Source organism: Garra rufa, chromosome 1 (assembly GCF_049309525.1).
Source record: "Garra rufa chromosome 1, GarRuf1.0, whole genome shotgun sequence".
NCBI classification, from domain to species: domain Eukaryota; kingdom Metazoa; phylum Chordata; class Actinopteri; order Cypriniformes; family Cyprinidae; genus Garra; species Garra rufa.
The window spans coordinates 77,953,400-77,981,052 of NC_133361.1; the positions used below are offsets into that span (position 1 = coordinate 77,953,400).

The 27,653-nt window shown below is 42.0% G+C and overlaps 1 protein-coding gene and 21 non-coding genes across 22 annotated transcripts in view; 21 read left to right on the top strand and 1 right to left on the bottom strand.

Annotated features, from left to right (window-relative positions):
- LOC141339512 (uncharacterized) overlaps nucleotides 1–6,396 on the bottom strand; it is an 18,324-nt gene extending 11,928 nt beyond the window's left edge. Inside the window, exon 1 of the mRNA XM_073844963.1 lies at nucleotides 6,029–6,396. Coding sequence (XP_073701064.1) covers nucleotides 6,029–6,197 — 169 coding nt within the window. The 5' untranslated portion in view covers nucleotides 6,198–6,396. The remainder of the gene's footprint in view (nucleotides 1–6,028) is intronic.
- A 9,937-nt stretch (nucleotides 6,397–16,333) lies between these two features.
- trnat-cgu (transfer RNA threonine (anticodon CGU)) lies at nucleotides 16,334–16,407 on the top strand. The gene has a single exon. It is a non-coding gene; the product is annotated as a tRNA-Thr (tRNA).
- Nucleotides 16,408–17,012: 605 nt separating this feature from the next.
- Nucleotides 17,013–17,086, top strand: trnat-agu (transfer RNA threonine (anticodon AGU)). The gene has a single exon. It is a non-coding gene; the product is annotated as a tRNA-Thr (tRNA).
- A 707-nt stretch (nucleotides 17,087–17,793) lies between these two features.
- On the top strand, nucleotides 17,794–17,867 carry trnat-cgu (transfer RNA threonine (anticodon CGU)). The gene has a single exon. It is a non-coding gene; the product is annotated as a tRNA-Thr (tRNA).
- A 362-nt stretch (nucleotides 17,868–18,229) lies between these two features.
- trnat-agu (transfer RNA threonine (anticodon AGU)) lies at nucleotides 18,230–18,303 on the top strand. Its single transcript has one exon. It is a non-coding gene; the product is annotated as a tRNA-Thr (tRNA).
- A 443-nt stretch (nucleotides 18,304–18,746) lies between these two features.
- trnat-cgu (transfer RNA threonine (anticodon CGU)) lies at nucleotides 18,747–18,820 on the top strand. Its single transcript has one exon. It is a non-coding gene; the product is annotated as a tRNA-Thr (tRNA).
- A 693-nt stretch (nucleotides 18,821–19,513) lies between these two features.
- Nucleotides 19,514–19,603, top strand: trnar-ucu (transfer RNA arginine (anticodon UCU)). The gene is given in 2 exon segments: nucleotides 19,514–19,550; nucleotides 19,568–19,603. It is a non-coding gene; the product is annotated as a tRNA-Arg (tRNA).
- Nucleotides 19,604–19,758: 155 nt separating this feature from the next.
- Nucleotides 19,759–19,832, top strand: trnat-cgu (transfer RNA threonine (anticodon CGU)). Its single transcript has one exon. It is a non-coding gene; the product is annotated as a tRNA-Thr (tRNA).
- Nucleotides 19,833–20,428: 596 nt separating this feature from the next.
- Nucleotides 20,429–20,502, top strand: trnat-agu (transfer RNA threonine (anticodon AGU)). The gene has a single exon. It is a non-coding gene; the product is annotated as a tRNA-Thr (tRNA).
- A 631-nt stretch (nucleotides 20,503–21,133) lies between these two features.
- On the top strand, nucleotides 21,134–21,224 carry trnar-ucu (transfer RNA arginine (anticodon UCU)). Its single transcript is given in 2 exon segments — nucleotides 21,134–21,170; nucleotides 21,188–21,224. It is a non-coding gene; the product is annotated as a tRNA-Arg (tRNA).
- Nucleotides 21,225–21,379: 155 nt separating this feature from the next.
- Nucleotides 21,380–21,453, top strand: trnat-cgu (transfer RNA threonine (anticodon CGU)). Its single transcript has one exon. It is a non-coding gene; the product is annotated as a tRNA-Thr (tRNA).
- Nucleotides 21,454–21,816: 363 nt separating this feature from the next.
- On the top strand, nucleotides 21,817–21,890 carry trnat-agu (transfer RNA threonine (anticodon AGU)). The gene has a single exon. It is a non-coding gene; the product is annotated as a tRNA-Thr (tRNA).
- Nucleotides 21,891–22,333: 443 nt separating this feature from the next.
- Nucleotides 22,334–22,407, top strand: trnat-cgu (transfer RNA threonine (anticodon CGU)). Its single transcript has one exon. It is a non-coding gene; the product is annotated as a tRNA-Thr (tRNA).
- A 427-nt stretch (nucleotides 22,408–22,834) lies between these two features.
- Nucleotides 22,835–22,908, top strand: trnat-ugu (transfer RNA threonine (anticodon UGU)). Its single transcript has one exon. It is a non-coding gene; the product is annotated as a tRNA-Thr (tRNA).
- Nucleotides 22,909–23,248: 340 nt separating this feature from the next.
- Nucleotides 23,249–23,326, top strand: trnat-agu (transfer RNA threonine (anticodon AGU)). Its single transcript has one exon. It is a non-coding gene; the product is annotated as a tRNA-Thr (tRNA).
- A 628-nt stretch (nucleotides 23,327–23,954) lies between these two features.
- Nucleotides 23,955–24,045, top strand: trnar-ucu (transfer RNA arginine (anticodon UCU)). Its single transcript is given in 2 exon segments — nucleotides 23,955–23,991; nucleotides 24,009–24,045. It is a non-coding gene; the product is annotated as a tRNA-Arg (tRNA).
- Nucleotides 24,046–24,200: 155 nt separating this feature from the next.
- On the top strand, nucleotides 24,201–24,274 carry trnat-cgu (transfer RNA threonine (anticodon CGU)). Its single transcript has one exon. It is a non-coding gene; the product is annotated as a tRNA-Thr (tRNA).
- Nucleotides 24,275–24,634: 360 nt separating this feature from the next.
- trnat-agu (transfer RNA threonine (anticodon AGU)) lies at nucleotides 24,635–24,708 on the top strand. Its single transcript has one exon. It is a non-coding gene; the product is annotated as a tRNA-Thr (tRNA).
- Nucleotides 24,709–25,151: 443 nt separating this feature from the next.
- Nucleotides 25,152–25,225, top strand: trnat-cgu (transfer RNA threonine (anticodon CGU)). Its single transcript has one exon. It is a non-coding gene; the product is annotated as a tRNA-Thr (tRNA).
- A 693-nt stretch (nucleotides 25,226–25,918) lies between these two features.
- trnar-ucu (transfer RNA arginine (anticodon UCU)) lies at nucleotides 25,919–26,008 on the top strand. The gene is given in 2 exon segments: nucleotides 25,919–25,955; nucleotides 25,973–26,008. It is a non-coding gene; the product is annotated as a tRNA-Arg (tRNA).
- Nucleotides 26,009–26,828: 820 nt separating this feature from the next.
- Nucleotides 26,829–26,902, top strand: trnat-agu (transfer RNA threonine (anticodon AGU)). Its single transcript has one exon. It is a non-coding gene; the product is annotated as a tRNA-Thr (tRNA).
- Nucleotides 26,903–27,534: 632 nt separating this feature from the next.
- trnar-ucu (transfer RNA arginine (anticodon UCU)) lies at nucleotides 27,535–27,625 on the top strand. The gene is given in 2 exon segments: nucleotides 27,535–27,571; nucleotides 27,589–27,625. It is a non-coding gene; the product is annotated as a tRNA-Arg (tRNA).
- Nucleotides 27,626–27,653: the final 28 nt, after the last annotated feature.

Below are 27,653 nucleotides of genomic sequence, written 5' to 3' on the forward strand. Positions count from 1 at the left end.
ATCTACTGGTTATAGTGGTACTGAGTGTATTTTATATATATATATATATATATATATATATATATATATATATATATATATATATATATATATATATATATATATAGTTTTTTTTTTTTTTACTGGATTATTAATGGGCTGGAAATAGTTGTATGGAATACTTAAAAGTCGTTAAAAAGTTTTTGAATTTCTCTCCCAAAATACAAACTCAAACTAAAGATGTAATAGCATTGTACTATTTCAGCCGCACCACCATGACTTTAGTTAACACTACTGTTTCTGCATCAGCCTTGTTTGATCTGTTCATAAAAAATTCAGTACCACTTTCTTTGAAACCCATATTTATAATACATGATAAAATACTATAATGAATGCATAATGCATTATAAAAACCTTTTTGTATGTTGTATTATCAGAATTGTTAGCCACTTCTTTCACCAAGATGAAGTTTCGACTGAAAAAATGGCCAGATATTTCGCAAAAGAGCCTTGACAGACAACATGGCAAATCTTCATAAAAGATTTCAGTCTGAGAATCCCAGGCATACACTTTCCATGTCTCGGTTCTGCAAACTTAAGCCATTTTGGATTGTCCACCGTAGAATAAAAGATAGAGAAACATGTGCTTGTAAAACACATGAAGTTTTGGCCTGAAGATAAAAAAGCTGCATCAGCTAGGAATCATAGCCACATCCTCTCCAAGGGATGTTGTGCAGCCTAGTGTGTGTACTGACAATGATATGTCTTGCATGTACAGGACATGCAGCAATTGCAAGAATAAGAAATTTCCCACAACAATGGATCCTTCACAGAAAGAAAACATCATAATATGGGAAGAGTGGGTTACAAAATCAGTACCAAAAAAGGGTACAGATGGGCGCACAGAAGAGAAGGAAGTGAGAAATGTTTTTCTTGAGAAGAGACATACCTCCATCGAAAAGCTTGTAGAACTGACACAGGATCATCTCTCAAACTTCTCAAAACATATTTACAACATCAAGCATCAGTTTGAAAGAATGAGGAAATTAAGAGAGTCCCTAACCCAGAATGAAGTAGTAGTTCATGTTGACTACAGTGAGAACTATGCTTGTAAATATAGCAGAGAAATTAAAGAAACTCACTTTGGAGGTGGCAACCAGCAGGTTACCCTCCATACTGGAGTTATTTATCTCAGTGGGGGGAAGGTGAAGTCTTTTGCATCACTCTCAGACTGTCTTCAGCACAATGCCATAGCCACATGGGCTCACCTTGACCCGGTACTGAGGAGCATACGAGAGGAGCATCCAAATGCAAGGAACATCCACTTCATTTCAGATGGGCCCACATCTCAATACTGGAACAAAACCAACTTTTATCTAGCCTCAACAGTGCCATTCATGAGAGGATTTAACTATGTTACATGGAACTTCACAGAGGCATCCCATGGAAAGGGTGCTCCTGATGGAGTGGGTGGTGCCTTGAAAAACCTGGCTGACAGAATTGTGTCCTATGGTACCAGCATACCAGATGCTGACACTCTTTTTGAGCAGCTAAATCTCAATTCATCTGTAAGGCTCTTTAGAATTAAGGAGGAAGATGTCAAAACTAGTGCCGAATTAATAACACCCGACCTGAAGACAGTACCTGGGACAATGAGAATGCATCAGGTGAGTAAAAACATTGAGGAAACATTTTCCAACTCAATCCAAAAGGCTAAAGTAACTATACCTATAATGAGAATTTTTTTTTTTTTAACGTTGAGTTAAATGTTGAAATATTCTTAAAGCTGTAAATAAAGAGATAAAACTAAAATAAACCGATTACTGAAATGTAATTACTGTTTAAGTGTAAGTATGAACCCAACTAAAAAGAGAGAAAAAGAGAGAGGTTTATGATTAAAAAATTTTAAGTATCTGTTATTTGATATCAGTATATCTGTCTTTAATATCTTTAATATTTAATATCTTTAATTCAATATAAAATTTGTATTCTTTTCTTTATAAGCTGACATCTACAAAACCAAGCGTTATCTACACCAGAGAAGTCTCCTGCTTTTGTGATTTTGCCTGTGGATGTTTCAGTCCGAAGGAGTTTGACTTCCGAGACAATGTGGAGTCAGAAAAGGAGAACGCTGAGTCAGTTTTGGAAGTGGGAAAGTGGGTCCTTGTACAGTATGATGGAGAACTGTTCCCTGGCACCATCACGCAGGTACAGTATGAAGAAGTATTTGGTGCTATGGATCTGTTGTTGTTTATGAATCTTTACATTTATTTATATTTACTCTCTAGATTGTAAATGGTCAGTATGAAGTTGACACAATGAGTTGTGCTGGACCAAACAAATTTTTCATACCATCCATAAGATACGAGGGAGAAAAAGTCTGGTACTACTTTGATGACATTAAGGCCATCATTCCAGAACCACAACCTGCCACATCCTCAGCTCGACACTTTTGTGTGTTGCCTGAGATCTGGGCAAAGTACACAAACAAATGTGTGTAGAACAATACAATGTTTATTTGCATGCTACCTCCAAGATGATCCCAACACAGTGAAGCCAAGTGTCATTTAAACTCCTTAAGTGCAGTTAACTTTCTTCTATTGAAATGTCCTGCTTACACTACAGCCAATTAATTCAATACCTTGTCAATTAATTAATATTCTTTTATGGTGTATTTGATGTTTCAGTTGTGTGGAAACTACACTTCTGTTCTTGTTGTGTAGCATTACTTTAAAATTAAAATACAATGAATTTAAATACATGTGACAAGTTCTGACAAATCAGAATGTGGTATTTGTCCTTGTTGGTCAGTTATTTTTTTAGTGCCATGATAAAATTGTTAAAGTTTTTTAGGTACATAATAAAATATGTTGCACTGTTTATTCCTGTTTTGTTTTTCTTCATTTTTTATTTATATATTTTTTTGTATTTTTGAAGCACAGCGCAAAACTGTTTTGAACTTGAATGCATGATATAGTATAAATCTTTGACTAGTATACTTATTATCATTACCGAAATAATTAATCTCATTTCCGAAACCTATGTATCATTACCGCATCAGATGTTCATTAGATGTCAATTTAATTAGTAGAAAAACAGTACTTTCATTTTAAATGCATGTGCAGAATCTAAAAATGACGTTCTTTCAGGTTTGTCACATCATTTAAAAAAAAACGTTGGGTTTCATTGGAATATTAAAAAAAATTGTTGTAAATTGTGGAAGGTGTTGCGGTAATGAGAGAAATCATCAAAATAAAAAAATATTTTAAAATGTTAAGTAGTTGTGCATGACCATTAATAATCCATTTTTAAAAATGTGAAAATGTACTTGCTTTTCTAACAGTGATGATTTTTTCAGACTGTTGCGGTAATGAGATTTTTTAGGACTTACTATGGAAATTATGTTTAAAAAGGTGTTAAATGGTAAGTAAAAGTCTTTAAATTAATGTTCACAAATACTCCAGTCTTTGTTGCTAATGTCTGAAAAAAAAAAAAGTTAATTCAAGCATTTTTAAAATTTAATGCTTGAAATTTTTATAACCAATATTTCGTGAGAATCACCCATATAATAAATGTATACATAGCGTATTTATAATGTATTTTTTATTAATAAAAATATGTGGGCAAGACATTATAATTACGCTTTGAATAAATTTATTATATATAATTGATATATTTTAATTAATTAATAAGTGTATTATAACGAATAAAAATGTATGGGCAATACATTATAAATACGTTGTCACGAAACGTGTAGGAAAGCAAAAAATAACGTCTTCAATAAAAAGTCTTCAATAAATCCTCAGGCAGAGTAACAATAGACAGGAATGGCGGGAGAAGACGCGCACACAACGAAGGAACATAGGTGTAACGCTTGTAGCCGGACAAAGAAACAAGGAAATCAAACAAACTTATAAAGGGGAGATAATTACAACAACAGGTGGAGGGGATCACACTAATGAACAGGAAGACCAAAAAAGGGCATGGGAGAAACCAAACAGACAGTCCAATGGGGAAAACACTGGGAAAAACCAAGACAAACAGTCCAAGGGCGTGACATACACTTTGTATACATTTATCATATATTATTCATGTATTTTAAATAATTAAGAAGTGTATTTTTTATTATTAAACATATGTGGGCAATACATTATAAATATGCTTTGTATACATTTATTATATATTATTCATGTATTTTTAATAATCAACAAGTGTATTTTTTTGTAATAAAAATATCTGGGCAATACATTATAAATACACTTTGTATACATTTGTTATATATTATTCATGTATTTAAAATAATCAGTAAGTTTATTTTTTATGTATAATTAGTATATTTAAAGGTTTATGAAATATGTTTCAATCCTATTAGAAGTGGTAACAAAATAAATTTTTTGGAAATGCTGAGATAGTATGTTAAAAGCACATTTTAGTTCATCTTCATGGTGTCTCAAAATAGCACAGTTGAGCACACTTAGATGATCTTAAGTTTATCTTAACATATACTTAAGAATAACTTTTAGTATATAGAGTACAAAACCAGTGCCCGAAAATAAAGCACTTTAAGTACATTAGGGAAGTGCACTAAGTGTACTTAAATTGTATTTTAGCACACTTTTTTCACACTTTGTATATTCTTTTAATATATTATTGCTATACTTTAAATTAGTCATAAATATATTTATAAATGTTCAAAAGTAGGGTTCAAGTGTATTTCTAGTTGTAACTAAATATATTTTTTTAAATACAGATATAGTATGTTAAAAGCACATTTTAGTTCAATTTCATGGTGTCTCAAAATAGCACAGTTGAGTACACTTAGATGGTATTAAGTTTATCTTAACATATACTTAATACTATTTTTTAGTACAATAAGTACAAAATTAGTGTGCGAAAATAGAGCACTTTTAGTACATTACTGAAAAGTGTACTAAGTATACTTAAATAAAGTGTATTTTAGTGCACTTTTTTTTTACCTTGGAGAATTACCACACTCAAAATCAGTTTAAGTGTTAGTTCTAATAATGCATTCATATTAAGTGTACTTAAGTACAACTTTTGGGAAAATGTACTTCTACTACAATACATTACAAATAGATTTTTAATAAAATCAATTTAATGTAAACTTAAAATTACCACACTCAAAATCAATTTAAGTGTTAGTGATAATAATGCATTCACATTAAGTGTACTTAAGTACAACTTTTGGGAAAATGTACTTCTACTACAATACATTACTAATAGATTTTTAATAAAATCAATTTAATGTAAACTTAAAATTACCACACTCAAAATCAATGTAAGTGTTAGTGCTAATAATGCATTCACATTAAGTGTAATTAAGTACAACTTTTGGGAAAATGTACTTCTACTACAGTACATTACTAATAGATTTTTAATAAAATCAATTTAATGTAAACTTAAAATTACCACACTCAAAATCAATTTAAGTGTTAGTGATAATAATGCATTCATATTAAGTGTACATAAGTACAACTTTTGGGAAAATGTACTTCTACTACAATACATTACTAATAGATTTTTTATATATTAACTTATTTTAAACTCAAGATTAGTATGTAAACAGTGTACTAAAAATCAACTAATGTTTAAAGCATTTAAAGCACACTTTTGAAAAACACACTAATAAAACTCTTTTGGATGTTTTTTCTGTAGTGTACTTTATTGTAGTACACTAAAAAATTATTTAAGTATTACTGGTATTTAGTATACTTTTGTCAAGTGTACTAAAGTCCTACTGAAGTATAAACATACTTTTATTTAGTAAATTTATAGTGTATAACCATCAAACTTTTATTTAACACACAAAAAAAACAATGTACTAAAAATGTATTTGCGGGTATTTAAGTGTATTTTAATTGCATTTAAGTATATATTTTTTTCACCTGGGTTAACAGACTGATCTGCTTTAAAGATTGTTTCTATTACAATTAACTAAATCTAAAGCAGCTTGAAACTCAGTATTAATATAACTTTCAAATAATGTACCACAAACAGTCATTAAAGATGAATGAAGATTAAACACCAACCTCCTTGTTCCTCCTGTTTTATTCTCAAAGGTTCTGGTTCCTCCTGTTTTATTCTCAAAGGTTCTGGCTCCTCTTGTTTTATTCTCAAATGTTCAGGTTCCTCTTGTTTTATTCTCCAGGTTTCTAGTTCACTCGTGTTCTCCTCACTCTCCACTTTAACAAACTCCATCTTCACAGCAGCAGATCTCAGTTCAGCAGATACTTCTCCAGATATTCCTGCTTGCTTCCAAACCTAGACACAGCTGTGAAGATGAGAATATTACAGATATTTACTGACTGGATTCAAAAACTGTATTTTTCTGTTTACAGAAACTTCATTTCTCACAGACTGAACTAAAACAGAATCCAAACAAAACAACAGAGAGCAGTGAAACTAATCTTCTTCTTCTTAGGTTTAATGGTGTTTGTCAAACAGAAGTGTGTGTGTTAGTGCCACCCGCTGGACTGGAGTGTGAAGCGCCGAAAGGAGGGAAAATATTACGGGGAAATGACTTTGTTTGTCTACAAGATGCGCTATTTTTTCTTTTTTCTTTTCTTTAAAAAAGCCGATTTGCGCAAATAAATGAAAATGACTTCAAATTAAGACTCACATCATGGTATTTGATCAGCATCAACAGTCTTTGTCAGTGAATATTAAAGGAGAAAAAAAGAGAATAATATGCTTTCCTACAATATACAAAAAAGTATTTAACCCACAATGCCCCAACCTCAATCTAGTTTAACTGAGTCCCTACAGGATGGACAAGTACAAAAACATTTGAAAAATGTGTCTACCCTTGATTTCCTTTTCCCATCCTCTCTGCCATTCCTTTATTAAACTTGATTATGACCTTTTCTGCATCTTTAATTGGCAAAAACCATATCAACATTTTTAACTGTTACTCCTCATCTTCCCTTTTAACAGCGAACAGTTCAGTTTATAAATACAAGATACAATACCTGCTTTACTAGAAACTCAATCTCTAGAAGTGCATTCATTTAAAAGTATAATTGTGTAGCCTACTATCAGTGTTATGATTTTAGTGAAGTTACAAGTTTTGAAACCAAAACACCAAAATACCTGCAACATCCAGATTAGACCTGTAGTAAACTCAGAAGAGAAGATCAGGAGACTCTTGATTGAGATGTTTCTGTGTGTCGCTGCAGTCATCCGGACTGACTAAAACACTCAATCACTGGAGTTTTAGACAGATTTCAGGATCGTCATTAGAAGATAAACTATGCAAAGGATGTAAGCAGTTACAGGGATTTGTCCAGATTTACAGTCACTCTAATCCAATAAGCAGAACTATAGACTCATTATCACAGAGATCAGGAAAAGACTCACCTTCAGCCTGCATTCATATTTAACTCAGATATTGATCAGAAACAAAGACACTAATTAAAGAAATGAGGCAGAAACATCAACAGCCAATAAAGACAAAAGATGACACTTAGCATCATTTCACATTCATATTCACACACTCCTAAAGAGAAATATATTCATTTAAAACGAACTGATCACATCCCTTGAATACTGTGTTTAAGTTTGTGATCTCAGAGCTTTGTCTTCATCTGTAACAACGGCCTCCTGAAATCTGAATTAAACTCCAGTGATTGAGTGTTTTAGTCAGTCTGGATGACCGCAGCGACACACAGGACCAGCTCAAACAAGAGTCTCATGATCTTCATTTTCCTGCAGGTGTATTAAAGGTATTTTGTTTTCAAAACGTCTAACTTCACTAAAATCATAACACTAATACAACATGAAATATTTGATTTTTTTTTTCCTGATGGATGGACTTCTAGTTAAAGTTTCTAATAAACTGTTTATTGTGTCTTGTATTTATTAGCCAAACTTTTCAATGTTAACAAAAGAAGATAAGGAGTAACAGCTGAATATGTTTTTGCCAATTAACGAAACTGAAAAGGTCATAATCAATGGACTATATTCCTTTTAAATTTGCCATCACACAACCTTGGTAAACGTTACACAGCAGCATTGACTGGTTTAATGTGAATTTAATGGCAAGGTATATAAACAAAAAGCATAGTCTTGTAAATGAACATTAATAAAGAATATTATTAATAGATTTACAAATGTTATTAACTTTAGAAAAGCATCATCACATGAGTACGAAATTCTATTCTATATACAACATTTCTATGATATATTTGTGATTCTAGAGAGCAGTGCACCAATGGGACTTTTATTTTGCTCTGGTGATGTGACGTCATGAAGATGCGCCGCGCTCCTCATCTGTTTGTGAGTGGGACTCACTAAATTCCAGGGGTTTCATTACCACGACGTAAAATGGGCGTCCCTGGGGGCGTTGGGAAAACGCCCCTTTCTAAAAAAAAATTATTAAGAGAGGTCACCGATCATGCGCAGTAAGTCAGTTTTTTTGCGCGGGCATTTCAAAACCTAGGATCAGCACTGATGGATAATGAAGGACAACACAGTCATACAGGTTATTTTTATGTTTTAAAATCTTAAATTTAAACGATTTTCGAAAACAAATAAACAGCCGTTATAGAAATGTAAAACGTGTAGCGTCTATTTACGAAAATAAATCATGGTTTACAACGGTATCGTGGCCAGGTAACGTTATTTCAAGACACTGTAATGTTATATGAATATAATTATGAAGGGCACGGAACCCCTGTGATTGTGGACAGGTATTTCAAAATACTGTAACGTTATATGAATATAATTATGAAGTGCACGAAAACCCTGCGATCTTGGACAGGTATTTCAAGATATTGTATATGAATATAATTATGAAGTGCACGAAACCCCTGCGATCGTGGACAGGTATTTCAAGATATTGTATATGAATATAATTATGAAGTGCACGAAACCCCTGCGTTCGTGGACAGGTATTTCAAGACACTGTATGCATATAATTATGAAGTGCACGAAACCCCTGCGTTCGTGGACAGGTATTTCAAGACACTGTATGCATATAATTATGAAGTGCACGAAACCCCTGCGATCGTGGACAGGTATTTCAAGATATTGTATATGAATATAATTATGAAGTGCACGAAACCCCTGCGTTCGTGGACAGGTATTTCAAGACACTGTATGCATATAATTATGAAGTGCACGAAACCCCTGCGATCTTGGACAGGTATTTCAAGATATTATATGAATATAATTATGAAGTGCACGAAACCCCTGCGAACGTGGACAGGTATTTCAAGACACTGTATGCATATAATTATGAAGTGCACTAAACCCCTGCGATCGTGGACAGGTATTTCAAGACACTGTATGCATATAATTATGAAGTGCACGAAACCCCTGCGTTCGTGGACAGGTATTTCAAGACACTGTATGCATATAATTATGAAGTGCACGAAACCCCTGCGATCGTGGACAGGTATTTCAAGATATTGTATATGAATATAATTATGAAGTGCACGAAACCCCTGCGTTCGTGGACAGGTATTTCAAGACACTGTATGCATATAATTATGAAGTGCACGAAACCCTTGCGATCGTGGACAGGTATTTCAAGATATTGTATATGAATATAATTATGAAGTGCACGAAACCCCTGCGTTCGTGGACAGGTATTTCAAGACACTGTATGCATATAATTATGAAGTGCATGAAACCCCTGCGTTCGTGGACAGGTATTTCAAGACACTGTATGCATATAATTGAAGTGCACGAAACCCCTGCGTTCGTGGACAGGTATTTCAAGACACTGTATGCATATAATTATGAAGTGCACGAAACCCCTGCGTTGGTGGACAGGTATTTCAAGACACTGTATGCATATAATTATGAAGTGCACGAAACCCCTGCGTTCGTGGACAGGTATTTCAAGACACTGTATGCATATAATTATGAAGTGCACGAAACCCCTGCGTTCGTGGACAGGTATTTCAAGACACTGTATGCATATAATTATGAAGTGCACGAAACCCCTGCGATCGTGGACAGGTATTTCAAGATATTGTATATGAATATAATTATGAAGTGCACGAAACCCCTGCGATCGTGGACAGGTATTTCAAGACACTGTATGCATATAATTATGAAGTGCACGAAACCTCTGCGTTCGTGGACAGGTATTTCATGATACTGTATATGAATATGAAGTGCACGAAAGCCCTGCAATAGTGGAGGTATTTGAAGCAAATTGCTTTTCCCTAACTGCGCATGATCGGTGACCTATGCAAATTCTCAAATAGGCCACGCCTGCCTGGTGACGCAATATCGATTACGCTGTACTGAAACCCCTGGAAAAAAGTGCATCCCGTTTGTGAGTCGCCTGAAGAAAGGGTTGTGCTTTTAAAGTTTTTAAACCAATGGACATTGTTTTCTTTTTAAAGCGTTTTTACAAGCTATGTAAAATAAATCATCCTTATTAAATATAACGTTGAAATTCTTTATCCAGTGTTACTGAAGACGTCAGCCTTTAGTAACAGCCTTTAGTCTCAGTTCGCTCCCTATATCATGAATCAATCGTGTGATGATAAGAAGTGATCAGAGAAACTGAGAATCCGAATCATTTGAATCAAATCATTTGTGAAATGATTCAGTGATTCGATTCAGCGGCACGCGGACTACAAACGACATCAACAAACAAACGAATCACAACCAAGAATGATTTCATGAGAGTGTAATATATTAGATATGATGTACAAATAAATGAATAAAAAATATAAATCAAAATAGCCTAAAATTATCATCTAAATATGAACCTTTGGTGTTACTTTTTATATATTAATTAGTCTATTAACTCTCTGACTGTCTAACTAGTGCACTGACTACTGAACTAGGAGCTGATTGAGAAGCAGATAGAGATCTAGTTTGCATAGATTTGTCTTTCTATTAATTATTCTCATCTTAAACAGGACACAGTGAACAAACACAGAAAAACTCCTGAAGAAACAACAGAGATCCATGTGACACACTATTATAAAGATGGCATTTATTAAAGAGGAGAGTGAAGACATGAAGATTGAAGAAACATTCAGAGTCAAACATGAAGATACTGAGGAACAAACAGGTTGGTTTTTATTCTCAAAGCTGGACTCACCCATTTGATCCTTATTAAAATGTCCAGCTCTATAGAAAAAAAATATTTTGTGTAACATTAAACACAATATCTATTTTTGATTTCAAAACAATGAAAGCGGTATCTCACAAAAAAAAAAAAAAAAACTTTATTTTGCTTGAAGCAAACAATGAAACTTCAGTTTTTAACTTTACATTTGTTTTAATTGTAAGTGATTTTTCTGCTATCATCAAAAGTGTGATATTCAAATGTAAATAGCAGTGAATGTTCATTACAACAAGCAATAAATAATCATATTTCAGAAACACCAGCTTGTAGCTTGTAAACTGAAGATGCAGGACAGCCACAAAGTGCATTACAATAGTCCAGTCTAGACGTCATGAATGCATCAAATAACTGTTCTGCATCAGAAACTGGTAACATGTTCTGTAATAGTTACTCATTTTGTATTTTAAATATGAAATGACGTTACTTAGGGTGACCATACGTCCTCTTTTACCTGGACATGTCCTCCTTTTTGGCTATAAAATTATGTCCGGGGGGATTTTGTAAAATATCATAAAATGTTCGTGTTTATTACGTCATTTCACTGACCGTCATTAATTCAACACTTTAAATGCAGCCACAGCACACCGGCATTATTCTGAAGTACCTGCAGGGATGTACTGGCCATCGGGAGCACCGGGACATTCCCAGTGGGCCGATCACCGAAGCGAGGGAGACTTCCCCCATATTAGCCGCTATTTTAAATTATAGCGCATTCAAAACCGCAAATAGCCGAAAAGTGTGAAGCGGTGGGATCAATCACCCGCACAGTGCTGACGAAGGCGCGCTGCGCTTCTGCCACGATGTACAGTGATAAACAGTGTAAGTTGCTTGATCCATTCAGATAACACACAGAATTGTGTTATACAGTCATGTGATATGAGAACATTAAAGGTTCTGTAAGTTCTGCTGGGCTGGCTGAAAACAGCCACGACATTTGATACTGTCACTGCATGTAAAGTAAAGTGGAAAACGCCAATAAATAATTACTGTCAAAACAAAATTATTACAAATTTCATAGTTTATTTTTACTATTTATTTTAAAAACCATATAACTAATGTTTTCTTGTGACCACCGTCTTACTAATATTAATATTCTAAGCAATAATTTCTTTCTTTTAAATGTTTAGTTGTAATTCGTTTTAATTGGAGTAAAATGTTAATTCAATAAGAGCCTGATTAAACAATTAAATATGGGTCTTATATAAATTAGTTGTTTACTTTACATAATAAAGTTCTTAAAGGGACAGTTCACCCAAAAATAAAAATTGCCATCATTTACTCAACATCATGTAATTTTAATCCTGTATGAACTTTTTTTCTTCTGTGTAACATCAAGGAAGATACTTTGAGAAATTCAAAACTTTTTGTCTATAGAGTAGAAATCAAGGGTAACCAAATATGTTTGATTACATTCTACAAAATATCTTTTGTGTTCCACAGAAGAAAGTAAGCCATACAGTTTTGGAACGACATGAGGGTGATGATTATTGTTACTGAATGTTTTTTTATTACATAATTTATTAGCAACAAATTTCCTGCATTCTAGCTCAAAATCAATGCTTTACTGCATGCATTTCTCTGTGACAAAAATGCAATTAAGTTTGTTGCATTTGAATTCCGCAGTATTTATCATTATTTGTTTATGTTCTGTTTTATTCATTCATGTACTCCATTTAAAGACCCTATAACCTTGCTGAAATAAACAGCTTAAACCAGCCTAGGTTGGTTGGCCAGTTTAGGCTGGAAGTAGCTGGTTTTAGCTGGTCTTTTAGTTGGTGGTTTCCCAGCCTGACCAGCGAAGACCAGCCTGGCCAAGCTGGAAAAGTGGTCAAAACCCTTCTAAAACTAGCCTGCTGACCAGCTAAAACCAGCCCATCACATGCTGGTTTAAGCTAGGGTTTTTTTTCACCAGGGAACCCAAGAAAACTTTCATGTGGAACTTGTGGGCCGGATGGGCTGAACTTGTCCAGGGCTGAATTTTAACCCCAGTCCAGCCCTGGGTACCTGTCTGATGACGTGAAAGACCCAAGTGTCAAAACAAAACAAACGAGGATCTGCGCTGCAAGAGCTGTGTGTCACTAACATGCCGAAATGCAAATGTAGTTTCAGAGACAAATTGCAAAAAAAAAAAAAAAAAAAAAAATTTAACAGTGCAATTCTTATTTAAGCATTTTATCTATTATTTATTTATGTTTGCTTTAGTCCTGTATAAAGAAAATACTTAAAGAGATTATATTTTTTACAGGGCAATAAGGTTTTCATATACGATTCAGTTCAAACAGAAAGAGAATTTAAATAAATGTGTGATTTCTAAAAGCGCTTTGTCATTATTGAGCACGTACCTTTGCTGAATCGCGGGGGGGGGGGGTCCTCTTTTTGGATTCTCAGAATATGGTCACCCTAACATAACCTATTTACACTACTGTACAAGTTTGGTAAGATTACTTGCACGTTTAGTGGTGCAATTTACGGGATACATTACATGTACCATTCACTCCTGTAACAAGCAATTCGAAAAACTCTAATATCTCCATAAATGTTCGACTAAGGTAAAAAAAACTTCGGATGGGGTATTTAGATGGGCTTCGGAGTGCATAGCAATAAAGTCAATTCTACTCCGAACCATCCCTTTAAGCTTGTAATACTGGTACCGGTATAGGAATTGCGTCATTTTATGAAAATGTTATACATATTGTTGCACAAATATAGACACATGTAGTATCTTTTGAAACCTTACAATCTAAACTTTCAGAATCTATGCATTTATGTTACATAATGAAAGATAATGAGGTCTGAATTTGCCCTCCACAAAAAAGTCACCCCTCGTAAAGACCGTGGGATCGTGGGATTGACGAGATTCAAGCTGCCTTTCATGGCATTTTTTTGGTCCAAACAGTGACTACGTGAGGTGACTCTCACAGAACGTCTCTTAAACTTGGGCTATCTATAGATCTACAGAAGGTGGCTCCATCAGTAAAATAATCCAGGGCTAAGCAACCCTATGGGGCCAGCACCAGTTCAAAAATTCACTTTTCATATGGTTAAATATTTTGAACCTTTTGTTCTAGAAGAATTAAATGCTGATGCTCATGCTGATCACATTCAATAGCTTACATTAAGACTCCACCCATTACAGTAGTGGCTATTTTGAAAAGTAAAGTACTGTTTTTTGCTGCGCCTCCTTAAAACTTTGTCCAGTTCTTATGAGAACTGGCAGGATATTAAACAGAAATTTTATGAAAAATGGACTCATGATAATCAAAATCAAATATATGATTTATTTTGGCAGAGTATCCAAAATGTAAATCTGTAAAGGCATAACTTTATTCTGGAAAGGGGCTGGGGAACAACACCAAAATAGCATGTTTATGCTACCACTCAGAATTGGTATTTCTAATCAAACTGGAAATAACAGGTTCTTTTAAACTCACAGTAAAGTGTCATCATAGATAATGGAATGGATAATGACCAGAACACATTGATTTCTACAGTATATTACTTCTGTAATAGAAAAAAGAAAGCTACCATCGGAATTGCAACTGACATATGAGGTCCGTCTGGTTTGTGGATAGTGTGAACTCTCATGTGCAGCATTACATGTTCTTTACGTCTGAAGCCCTTTCCACACTGGTCACATACGAATGGGTTTTCTCCAGTGTGAATTCTCAAATGGGTGGTACATGTTACTTTTTGTTTAAAACTCTTTCCACAGTGCAGACATACGTGAGGCTTCTCTTCATTGTGAACTCTCATATGTGCTTGAAGTATTCGTCTTTGAACAAAACTTTTTCCACACTGAGAGCAGGTGAAAGGTCTCTATGTAGTGTGAACGCTCATGTGGTTGCTAAGGTTTCCCCTATCTAAGAAACTTTTCCCACACTGTTGGCAGGTGAACATCTCTCCGGAGTGCATTCGCATGTGTCTGTTAAGGCTTGCTTTTCCAGTGAAACTCTTTCCACATTGTTGGCATGCAAAAGGCTTCTTTCCACTGTGAATTCTCATATGGTATTCAAGGTTTGCATATCTAGTGAAACCCTTTCCACACTGTTGGCATGTGTAAGGCTTCTCTTCAGTGTGAATTCTCATATGGCATTCAAGGTTTCCATATCTAGTGAAACACTTTCCACACTGATCGCAGGAGAGGCTTCTAGTTGGTGTGGAAGTATTTTTAGTTGATAAACAACCAACATTTTTCTTCAGCTATGGCATCAAAATTTTTATACAGATTTTCACCTTCCTTTTTATTCAGTTCTTGACTCTCCTCTTTCCGCTGCATCAGGTCTAGGATTTAAACAAATGAAATTTATCTCCAGTTTAATGGCAAAAAGCAACAGACATCAAAACATTTATACTGTACGGTGCCCGCCAGGGGACACCTTCGGTTCACTTATGTTTGTTGTGGCCACGACATATAAACTCGTGGGAACGTGATATTATGTCGTGGCCACGAGATATTAATTTGCGGGAACGTCATATTAACTCGTGGGAATGTCATATTATGTTGTGGCCATGAGATCATTTTGTCGAGGTAACGACATCCTTATGTTGTGGCCACGAGATATTAACTCGTGGAAACGTCATATTAACTCGTGGGAATGACATCCTTATGCCACGAGTTTACTAGATAAACAAACCTGCGTGACCATAGTAACCGAGGATTAGATAGGTTTATTACTATTTTATTTTGAGTTAACAAATGACTGTATTAATTATTCTATAAATTAATACGATATTAGATTATTATATTAACAATAGGCGATGCTGTCTGTGCCCAATGTAGACAGCATTCAAAAGTTTATCATGAATAAATATTACAAAGTACATCAAATAAAATAGCCCTACAAAAAATATTTTAAGCATCCCACATTCTTATCCATTAACGGATCCTATTTTTTTACGTAATATTTGTATTATTCGTTTATATTCGTTATTTTCCCCTTTATTTCGATCTCTTAATGTTCTTAATGATAGGCTACTGTAAGGTATGACTGGGGTTTTCACTGGAATGCAGTTTAAAGGTTGAATTTACCATATATTGTAATTTATTTAGTCTAATTAATAGACAAATATAGTGTTTCACTGAAGAGTGAATTATTCAAGTAGTTTCATTTGGAAATCATTTCTTTTTACCCTCAGGCAGTAGAAATTTGTCAACATTCTCTTTTAAGCGTACCAGCACCTGGCCTGCCTCTGAATGTTTTGACCCTCTGAGTCACCCTCCCGACAGCCTTGCATGCGGTTTCGCGCCGTGTCTTAGTTGGTTAAAGTGCCTGTCTCGTAAACAGGAGATCCTGGGTTCAAATCCCAGCGGTGCCTTGGGTGGTGTTCCAGTCCAGCAAACGCAAGGTTTTCCGAAAGCGACTCGCAAACAGGGATAGCGAGGGCAGCGAGTGGTTAACTTTGAAAACCGCCCCGACTCAGTTGTCGGCAAACGCCTTAAAGCTGTCCAGCGCCCGGTCAGCCAACCCCTGGCCTATTCTCTGGAAGCCTGGATCGTCTGAGTCGCCCTCCCGGAGGGCGAACGTGCTGCCCGGCTAGTCTAGTAAACAGGAGATCCTGCGTTCGAATCCCAGCGATGCCTTTGGTTGCGCGCCACAATACAGCCGAGCTTGTGTTTACCAAAAAACGGACGGCAAATGGGGACACAGAGGAGCTCGAGTCGTGCTTTTTGCCATTTTGTTAAGCCCATCATGTGCAATGTTGCAATCGGACAGCATAAACCATTTGGAGGCCTCCTGTTCTCAGCGTAAATTGATTAAAAAAAAATGTCAATCATATTTAAAAGGTAGCAAAACATGCCCAAGAACCAATTCAGTGAGGTATGGCAATCACTGTCTTGCATCAAGTGGAGGCAGCAGGACGTTCAAAGTGTTGATTCATGCATCGTCTAAGCCGCCATCCCCACGATTGACATGCGGGTTGGCGCCGTGGCTTAGTTGGTTAAAGTGCCTATCTAGTAAACAGGAGATCCTGGGTTCGAATCCCAGCGGTGCCTTGCAAATGGCAGCTTGGACCTTTTTGCCCTCCCTTGGACCTGAGGCCCTTACAGAGCCTCTGCCTTTCAAACGACACTGGACACTGCAATTGTGAAGAGACCCGAGGGCCTGTCCTTCCTGCAGAGAGAGCACGCGCTCTCTTACCGTTGGACGGCCACAGCCCAGGATAGCATCCTAGGCTAACGGGTCCCACCAAGGAGACGCCGTGGCTTAGCTGGTCAAAGCGCCTGTCTTGTAAACAGGCGATCCTAAGTTCGCATGCCAGCGGTGCCTTTCCATCAGTGGCTCTCTCTGGCCTCGCTGTTGGATGGGAGATCCCGACGACACTCTATGTTTTTGAACCGTGCCTCAATTGTGCAAAGACCTGAGGACCTGTCTTTCTGCCCACACAGCGTGCCACTCAGCCGAGCTGGACGGGCACAAATCTGTAAGAAAAGGCCTCAGTGGCCCAGCCTGGCATGCCTACGGGCTCTGTGGCGCAATGGATAGCACATTGGACTTCTAGACTGCCAGTTGAGGCCATTCGAAGGTTGTGGGTTTCGAGTCCCACCAGAGTTGTGGCTTTCTGGTAACTCTCATACTATGCAGAGTTGCCCTCAGGCACTAGAATTTTGTAGACATTCTCTTTTAAGCGTATCAGCACCTGTCCAGCCTCTGGATGTTTTGACCCTTGGAGTCACCCTCCCGACAGCCTCGCATGCGGTTTGGCGCCGTGGCTTAGTTGGTTAAAGTGCCTGTCTCGTGAACAGGAGATCCTGGGTTCAAATCCCAGCGGTGCCTTGGGTGGTTTTTTCCAGTCCAGCAAGCGCAAGCTTTTCCGAAAGCGACCTGCAAACAGGGATAGCGAGTGGGTAACTTTGCAAACAGCCCCGACTCAGCTTTTTTTTTTTTGCCATTTTGTTAATCCCATCATGCGCAGTGTTGCAATCGGACAGCAGAAATCATTTGGAGGCCTCCTGTTCTCAGCGTACATTGATTTAAAAAAAATGTCAATCATATTTAAAAGGTAGCAAAACATGCCCAAGAACCAATTCAGTGAGGTATGGCAATCACTGTCTTGCATCAAGTGGAGGCAGCAGGACGTTCGAAGTGTTGATTCATGCATCGTCTAAGCCGCCATCCCCACGCTTAACATGTGGGTTGGCGCCGTGGCTTAGTTGGTTAAAGCGCCTGTCTAGTAAACAGGAGATCCTGGGTTTGAATCCCAGTGGTGTCTTGCAAATGGCAGCTTGGATCTTTTTGCCCTCCCTTGGACCTGAGGCCCTTACAGTGCCTCTGCCTTTCAAACGACACTGGACACTGCAATTGTGCAGAGACCCGAGGGCCTGTCCTTCCTGCAGAGAGAGCACACGCTCTCTTACCGTTGGACGGCCACAGACCCGGAAGGTGAGCCTTCATGCGGCTCTGCTTATTCACTGTATGGCTCTATAGCGCAATGGATCGCGCATTGGACTTCTAGACTGCCATATGAGGCCATTCAAAGGTTGCGTGTTCAAGTCCCACCAGAGTATTGGCTTTCTGGTAACTCTCATACTGTGCAGTGTTGCCCTCAGGCAGTAGAAATTTGTCAACATTCTCTTTTAAGCGTACCAGCACCTGGCCTGCCTCTGAATGTTTTGACCCTCTGAGTCACCCTCCCGACAGCCTTGCATGCGGTTTCGCGCCGTGTCTTAGTTGGTTAAAGTGCCTGTCTCGTAAACAGGAGATCCTGGGTTCAAATCCCAGCGGTGCCTTGGGCGGCGTTCCAGTCCAGCAAGCGCAAGGTTTTCCGAAAGCGACTCGCAAACAGGGATAGCGAGGGCAGCGAGTGGTTAAGTTTGAAAACCGCCCGACTCAGTTGTCGGCAAACGCCTTAAAGCTGTCCAGCGCCCGGTCAGCCAACAGCTGGCCTCTTCTCTGGAAGCCTGGATCACCTGAGTCGCCCTTCCGGAGGGCGAACGTGCTGCCCGGCTAGTCTAGTAAACAGGAGTTCCTGTGTTCGAATCCCAGCGATGCCTTTGGTTGCGCGCCACAATACAGCCGACGTCGTGCTTTACCAAAAATCGGACGGCGAATGGGGACACAGAGGAGCTCGAGGACAGCGGGCGGTTTCTCTTGCAACACTACCCTCTCACCTGCTTTTGAAAGATAGCATCCCAGGCTAACGGGTCCCACCGAGGAGGCGCCATGGCTTAGCTGGTCAAAACGCCTGTCTTGTAAACAGGCGATCCTGGGTTTGCTTCCCAGCGGTGCCTTTCCACCAGTGTCTGTCTCTGGCCTCGCTGTTGGATGGGAGATCCTGATGACACTATGTTTTTGAACCGTGCCTCAATTGTGCAAAGACCTGAGGACCTGTCTTTCTGCCCACACAGCGTGCCACTCAGCCGAGCTGGACGGGCACAAATCTGTCAGAAAAGGCCTCAGTGGCCCAGCCTGGCATACCGACGGGCTCTGTGGCGCAATGGATTGCGCATTGGACTTCTAGCCTGCCGGATGAGGCCATTCACAGGTTGTGGGTTCGAGTCCCACCAGAGTCGTGGCTTTTGGCTTTCTGGTAACTCTCATACTGTGCAGTCTTACCCTCAGGCAGTAGAAATTTGTAGATATTCTCTTTTTAGCGTACCAGCACCTGGCCAGCCTCTGGATGTTTTGACCCTTGGAGTCACCCTCCCGACAGCCTTGCGTGCGGTTTGGCGCCGTGGCTTAGTTGGTTAAAGTGCCTGTCTCGTAAACAGGAGATCCTGGGTTCAAATCCCAGCAGTGCCTTGGGCAGTGTTCCAGTCCAGCAAGCGCAAGCTTTTCTGAAAGCGACCTGCAAACAGGGATAGCGAGTGGTTAATTTTGCAAACCGCCCTGACTCAGTTTTCGGCAAACGCCTTAAAGCTGTCCAGCGCCCGGTCAGCCAACCCCTGGCCTATTCTCTGGAAGCCTGGATCGTCTGAGTCTCCCTCCCGGAGGGCGAACGTGCTGCCCGGCTAGTCTAGTAAACAGGAGATCCTGCGTTCGAATCCCAGCGATGCCTTTGGTTGCGCGCCACAATACAGCCGAGCTTGTGTTTACAAAAAAACGGACGGCAAATGGGGACACAGAGGAGCTCGAGTCGTGCTTTTTGCCATTTTGTTAAGCCCATCATGTGCAATGTTGCAATCAGACAGCAGAAACCATTTGGAGGCCTCCTGTTCTCAGCGTAAATTGATTTAAAAAAAATGCCAATCATATTTAAAAGGTACCAAAACATGCCCAAGAACCAATTCAGTGAGGTATGGCAATCACTGTCTTGCATCAAGTGGAGGCAGCAGGACGTTCGAAGTGTTGATTCATGCATCATTTAAGCCGCCATCCCCACAGTTAACATGCAGGTTGGCGCCGTGGCTTAGTTGGTTAAAGTGCCTGTCTAGTAAACAGGAGATCCTGGGTTCGAATCCCAGCGGTGCCTTGCAAATGGCAGCTTGGATCTTTTTGCCCTCCCTTGGACCTGAGGCCCTTACAGAGCCTCTGCCTTTCAAACGACACTGGACACTGCAATTGTGAAGAGACCCGAGGGCCTGTCCTTCCTGCAGAGAGAGCACACGCTCTCTTACCGTTGGACGGCCACAGACCCGGAAGGTCAGCCTGGGTTCGAATCCCAGCAATGCCTCAGGTTGCGCGCCACAATACAGCCAACCCGTGCTTTACCAAAAAATGGATGGCGAATGGAGACACATAGAAGCTCGAGGACAGCGGGCGGTTTGCCTTGCAACTCTACCCTCTCACCTGCTTTTGAAGGATAGCATCCTAGGCTAACGGGTCCCACCAAGGAGGCGCCGTGGCTTAGCTGGTCAAAGCACCTGTCTTGTAAACAGGCGATCCTAAGTTCGCATGCCAGCGGTGCCTTTCCATCAGTGGCTCTCTCTGGCCTCGCTGTTGGATGGGAGATCCCGACGACACTCTATGTTTTTGAACCGTGCCTCAATTGTGCAAAGACCTGAGGACCTGTCTTTCTGCCCACACAGCGTGCCACTCAGCCGAGCTGGACGGGCACAAATCTGTAAGAAAAGGCCTCAGTGGCCCAGCATGGCATGCCTACGGGCTCTGTGGCGCAATGGATAGCGCTTTGGACTTCTAGACTGCCAGATGAGGCCATTCAAAGGTTGTGGGTTTCGAGTCCCACCAGAGTCGTGGCTTTCGGCTTTCTGGTAACTCTCATACTGTGCAGAGTTGCCCTCAGGCAGTAGAATTTTGTAGACATTCTCTTTTAAGCGTATCAGCACCTGTCCAGCCTCTGGATGTTTTGACCCTTGGAGTCACCCTCCCGACAGCCTTTCATGCGGTTTGGCGCCATGGCTTAGTTGGTTAAAGTGCCTGTCTCGTAAACAGGAGATCCTGGGTTCAAATCCCAGCGGTGCCTTGGGCGGTTTTCCGGTCCAGCAAGCGCAAGCTTTTCCGAAAGCGACCTGCAAACAGGGATAGCGAGTGGGTAACTTTGAAAACAGCCCCAACTCAGCTTTTTTTTTTTTTTTGCCATTTTGTTAATCCCATCATGCGAAGTGTTGCAATCGGACAGCAGAAACCATTTGGAGGCCTCCTGTTCTCAGCGTACATTGATTTTAAAAAAATGTCAATCATATTTAAAAGGTAGCAAAACATGCCCAAGAACCAATTCAGTGAGGTATGGCAATCACTGTCTTGCATCAAGTGGAGGCAGCAGGACGTTCGAAGTGTTGATTCATGCATCGTCTAAGCCGCCATCCCCACGCTTAACATGCCGGTTGGCGCCGTGGCTTAGTTGGTTAAAGTGCCTGTCTAGTAAACAGGAGATCCTGGGTTCGAATCCCAGCGGTGCCTTGCAAATGGCAGCTTGGATCTTTTTGCCCTCCCTTGGACCTGAGGCCCTTACAGTGCCTCTGCCTTTCAAACGACACTGGACACTGCAATTGTGCAGAGACCCGAGGGCCTGTCCTTCCTGCAGAGAGAGCACGCGCTCTCTTACCGCTGGACGGCCACAGACCCGGAAGGTCAGCCTTCATGCGGCTCTGCTTGTTCACTGTATGGCTCTGTAGCGCAATGGATAGCGCATTGGACTTCTAGACTGCCAGATGAGGCCATTCAAAGGTTGTGTGTTCAAGTCCCACCAGAGTATTGGCTTTCTGGTAACTCTCATACTGTGCAGTGTTGCCCTCAGGCAGTAGAAATTTGTCAACATTCTCTTTTAAGCGTACCAGCACCTGGCCTGCCTCTGAATGTTTTGACCCTCTGAGTCACCCTCCCGACAGCCTTGCATTCGGTTTCGCGCCGTGTCTTAGTTGGTTAAAGTGCCTGTCTCGTAAACAGGAGATCCTGGGTTCAAATCCCAGCGGTGCCTTGGGCGGTGTTCCAGTCCAGCAAACGCAAGGTTTTCCGAAAGCGACTCGCAAACAGGGATAGCGAGGGCAGCGAGTGGTTAAGTTTGAAAACCGCCCGACTCAGTTGTCGGCAAACGCCTTAAAGCTGTCCAGCGCCCGGTCAGCCAACAGCTGGCCTCTTCTCTGGAAGCCTGGATCACCTGAGTCGCCCTTCCGGAGGGCGAACGTGCTGCCCGGCTAGTCTAGTAAACAGGAGTTCCTGTGTTCGAATCCCAGCGATGCCTTTGGTTGCGCGCCACAATACAGCCGACGTCGTGCTTTACCAAAAATCGGACGGCGAATGGGGACACAGAGGAGCTCGAGGACAGCGGGCGGTTTCTCTTGCAACACTACCCTCTCACCTGCTTTTGAAAGATAGCATTCCAGGCTAACGGGTCCTACCGAGGAGGCGCCATGGCTTAGCTGGTCAAAACGCCTGTCTTGTAAACAGGCGATCCTGGGTTCGAATCCCAGTGATGCCTTTGGTTGCGCGCCACAATACAGCCGAGCTTGTGTTTACCAAAAAACGGACGGCAAATGGGGACACAGAGGAGCTCGAGTCGTGCTTTTTGCCATTTTGTTAAGCCCATCATGTGCAATGTTGCAATCGGACAGCAGAAACCATTTGGAGGCCTCCTGTTGTCAGCGTAAATTGATTTAAAAAAAATGCCAATCATATTTAAAAGGTACCAAAACATGCCCAAGAACCAATTCAGTGAGGTATGGCAATCACTGTCTTGCATCAAGTGGAGGCAGCAGGACGTTCGAAGTGTTGATTCATGCATCATCTAAGCCGCCATCCCCACAGCTAACATGCAGGTTGGCGCCGTGGCTTAGTTGGTTAAAGTGCCTGTCTAGTAAACAGGAGATTCTGGGTTCGAATCCCAGCGGTGCATTGCAAATGGCAGCTTGGATCTTTTTGCCCTCCCTTGGACCTGAGGCCCTTACAGAGCCTCTGCCTTTCAAACGACACTGGACACTGCAATTGTGAAGAGACCCGAGGGCCTGTCCTTCCTGCAGAGAGAGCACACGCTCTCTTACCGTTGGACGGCCACAGACCCGGAAGGTCAGCCTGGGTTCGAATCCCAGCAATGCCTCAGGTTGCGCGCCACAATACAGCCAACGTCGTGCTTTACCAAAAAATGGATGGCGAATGGAGACACATAGAAGCTCGAGGACAGCGGGCGGTTTGCCTTGCAACTCTACCCTCTCACCTGCTTTTGAAGGATAGCATCCTAGGCTAACGGGTCCCACCAAGGAGGCGCCGTGGCTTAGCTGGTCAAAGCACCTGTCTTGTAAACAGGCGATCCTAAGTTCGCATGCCAGCGGTGCCTTTCCATCAGTGGCTCTCTCTGGCCTCGCTGTTGGATGGGAGATCCCGACGACACTCTATGTTTTTGAACCGTGCCTCAATTGTGCAAAGACCTGAGGACCTGTCTTTCTGCCCACACAGCGTGCCACTCAGCTGAGCTGGACGGGCACAAATCTGTAAGAAAAGGCTTCAGTGGCCCAGCCTGGCATGCCTACGGGCTCTGTGGCGCAATGGATAGCGCTTTGGACTTCTAGACTGCCAGATGAGGCCATTCAAAGGTTGTGGGTTTCGAGTCCCACCAGAGTCGTGGCTTTCGGCTTTCTGGTAACTCTCATACTGTGCAGAGTTGCCCTCAGGCACTAGAATTTTGTAGACATTCTCTTTTAAGCGTATCAGCACCTGTCCAGCCTCTGGATGTTTTGACCCTTGGAGTCACCCTCCCGACACCCTCGCGTGCGGTTTGGCGCCATGGCTTAGTTGGTTAAAGTGCCTGTCTCGTAAACAGGAGATCCTGGGTTCAAATCCCAGCGGTGCCTTGGGCGGTTTTCCGGTCCAGCAAGCGCAAGCTTTTCCGAAAGCGACTTGCAAACAGTGATAGCGAGTGGGTAACTTTGCAAACAGCCCCAACTCAGCTTTTTTTTTTTTGCCATTTTGTTAATCCCATCATGCGCAGTGTTGCAATCGGACAGCAGAAACCATTTGGAGGCCTCCTGTTCTCAGCGTACATTGATTTAAAAAAAATGTCAATCATATTTAAAAGGTAGCAAAACATGCCCAAGAACCAATTCAGTGAGGTATGGCAATCACTGTCTTGCATCAAGTGGAGGCAGCAGGACGTTCGAAGTGTTGATTCATGCATCGTCTAAGCCGCCATCCCCACGCTTAACATGCGGGTTGGCGCCGTGGCTTAGTTGGTTAAAGTGCCTGTCTAGTAAACAGGAGATCCTGGGTTCGAATCCCAGCGGTGCCTTGCAAATGGCAGCTTGGATCTTTTTGCCCTCCCTTGGACCTGAGGCCCTTACAGTGCCTCTGCCTTTCAAACGACACTGGACACTGCAATTGTGCAGAGACCCGAGGGCCTGTCCTTCCTGCAGAGAGAGCACGCGCTCTCTTACCGCTGGACGGCCACAGACCCGGAAGGTCAGCCTTAATGCGGCTCTGCTTGTTCACTGTATGGCTCTGTAGCGCAATGGATAGCGCATTGGACTTCTAGACTGCCAGATGAGGCCATTCAAAGGTTGTGTGTTCAAGTCCCACCAGAGTATTGGCTTTCTGGTAACTCTCATACTGTGCAGTGTTGCCCTCAGGCAGTAGAAATTTGTCAACATTCTCTTTTAAGCGGACCAGCACCTGGCCTGCCTCTGAATGTTTTGACCCTCTGAGTCACCCTCCCGACAGCCTTGCACGCGGTTTCGCGCCGTGTCTTAGTTGGTTAAAGTGCCTGTCTCGTAAACAGGAGATCCTGGGTTCAAATCCCAGCGGTGCCTTGGGCGGCGTTCCAGTCCAGCAAGCGCAAGGTTTTCCGAAAGCGACTCGCAAACAGGGATAGCGAGGGCAGCGAGTGGTTAAGTTTGAAAACCGCCCGACTCAGTTGTCGGCAAACGCCTTAAAGCTGTCCAGCGCCCGGTCAGCCAACAGCTGGCCTCTTCTCTGGAAGCCTGGATCACCTGAGTCACCCTTCCGGAGGGCGAACGTGCTGCCCGGCTAGTCTAGTAAACAGGAGTTCCTGTGTTCGAATCCCAGCGATGCCTTTGGTTGCGCGCCACAATACAGCCGACGTCGCGCTTTACCAAAAATCGGACGGCGAATGGGGACACAGAGGAGCTCGAGGACAGCGGGCGGTTTCTCTTGCAACACTACCCTCTCACCTGCTTTTGAAAGATAGCATCCCAGGCTAACGGGTCCCACCGAGGAGGCGCCATGGCTTAGCTGGTCAAAACGCCTGTCTTGTAAACAGGCGATCCTGGGTTTGCTTCCCAGCGGTGCCTTTCCACCAGTGTCTGTCTCTGGCCTCGCTGTTGGATGGGAGATCCTGATGACACTATGTTTTTGAACCGTGCCTCAATTGTGCAAAGACCTGAGGACCTGTCTTTCTGCCCACACAGCGTGCCACTCAGCCAAGCTGGACGGGCACAAATCTGTCAGAAAAGGCCTCAGTGGCCCAGCCTGGCATACCGACGGGCTCTGTGGCGCAATGGATTGCGCATTGGACTTCTAGCCTGCCGGATGAGGCCATTCACAGGTTGTGGGTTCGAGTCCCACCAGAGTCGTGGCTTTTGGCTTTCTGGTAACTCTCATACTGTGCAGTCTTACCCTCAGGCAGTAGAAATTTGTAGATATTCTCTTTTAAGCGTACCAGCACCTGGCCAGCCTCTGGATGTTTTGACCCTTGGAGTCACCCTCCCGACAGCCTGGCGTGCGGTTTGGCGCCGTGGCTTGTTAAAGTGCCTGTCTCGTAAACAGGAGATCCTGGGTTCAAATCCCAGCAGTGCCTTGGGCAGTGTTCCAGTCCAGCAAGCGCAAGCTTTTCTGAAAGCGACCTGCAAACAGGGATAGCGAGTGGTTAATTTTGCAAACCGCCCTGACTCAGTTGTCGGCAAACGCCTTAAAGCTTTCCAGCGCCCGGTCAGCCAACCCCTGGCCTATTCTCTGGAAGCCTGGATCGTCTGAGTCTCCCTCCCGGAGGGCGAACGTGCTGCCCGGCTAGTCTAGTAAACAGGAGATCCTGCGTTCGAATCCCAGCGATGCCTTTGGTTGCGCGCCACAATACAGCCGAGCTTGTGTTTACCAAAAAACGGACGGCAAATGGGGACACAGAGGAGCTCGAGTCGTGCTTTTTGCCATTTTGTTAAGCCCATCATGTGCAATGTTGCAATCGGACAGCAGAAACCATTTGGAGGCCTCCTGTTGTCAGCGTAAATTGATTTTAAAAAAATGCCAATCATATTTAAAAGGTACCAAAACATGCCCAAGAACCAATTCAGTGAGGTATGGCAATCACTGTCTTGCATCAAGTGGAGGCAGCAGGACGTTCGAAGTGTTGATTCATGCATCATCTAAGCCGCCATCCCCACAGCTAGCATGCAGGTTGGCGCCGTGGCTTAGTTGGTTAAAGTTCCTGTCTAGTAAACAGGAGATCCTGGGTTCGAATCCCAGCGGTGCCTTGCAAATGGCAGCTTGGATCTTTTTGCCCTCCCTTGGACCTGAGGCCCTTACAGAGACTCTGCCTTTCAAACGACACTGGACACTGCAATTGTGAAGAGACCCGAGGGCCTGTCCTTCCTGCAGAGAGAGCACACGCTCTCTTACCGTTGGACGGCCACAGACCCGGAAGGTCAGCCTGGGTTCGAATCCCAGCAATGCCTCAGGTTGCGCGCCACAATACAGCCAACGTCGTGCTTTACCAAAAAATGGATGGCGAATGGAGACACATAGAAGCTCGAGGACAGCGGGCGGTTTGCCTTGCAACTCTACCCTCTCACCTGCTTTTGAAGGATAGCATCCTAGGCTAACGGGTCCCACCAAGGAGGCGCCGTGGCTTAGCTGGTCAAAGCACCTGTCTTGTAAACAGGCGATCCTAAGTTCGCATGCCAGCGGTGCCTTTCCATCAGTGGCTCTCTCTGGCCTCGCTGTTGGATGGGAGATCCCGACGACACTCTATGTTTTTGAACCGTGCCTCAATTGTGCAAAGACCTGAGGACCTGTCTTTCTGCCCACACAGCGTGCCACTCAGCTGAGCTGGACGGGCACAAATCTGTAAGAAAAGGCTTCAGTGGCCCAGCCTGGCATGCCTACGGGCTCTGTGGCGCAATGGATAGCGCTTTGGACTTCTAGACTGCCAGATGAGGCCATTCAAAGGTTGTGGGTTTCGAGTCCCACCAGAGTCGTGGCTTTCGGCTTTCTGGTAACTCTCAT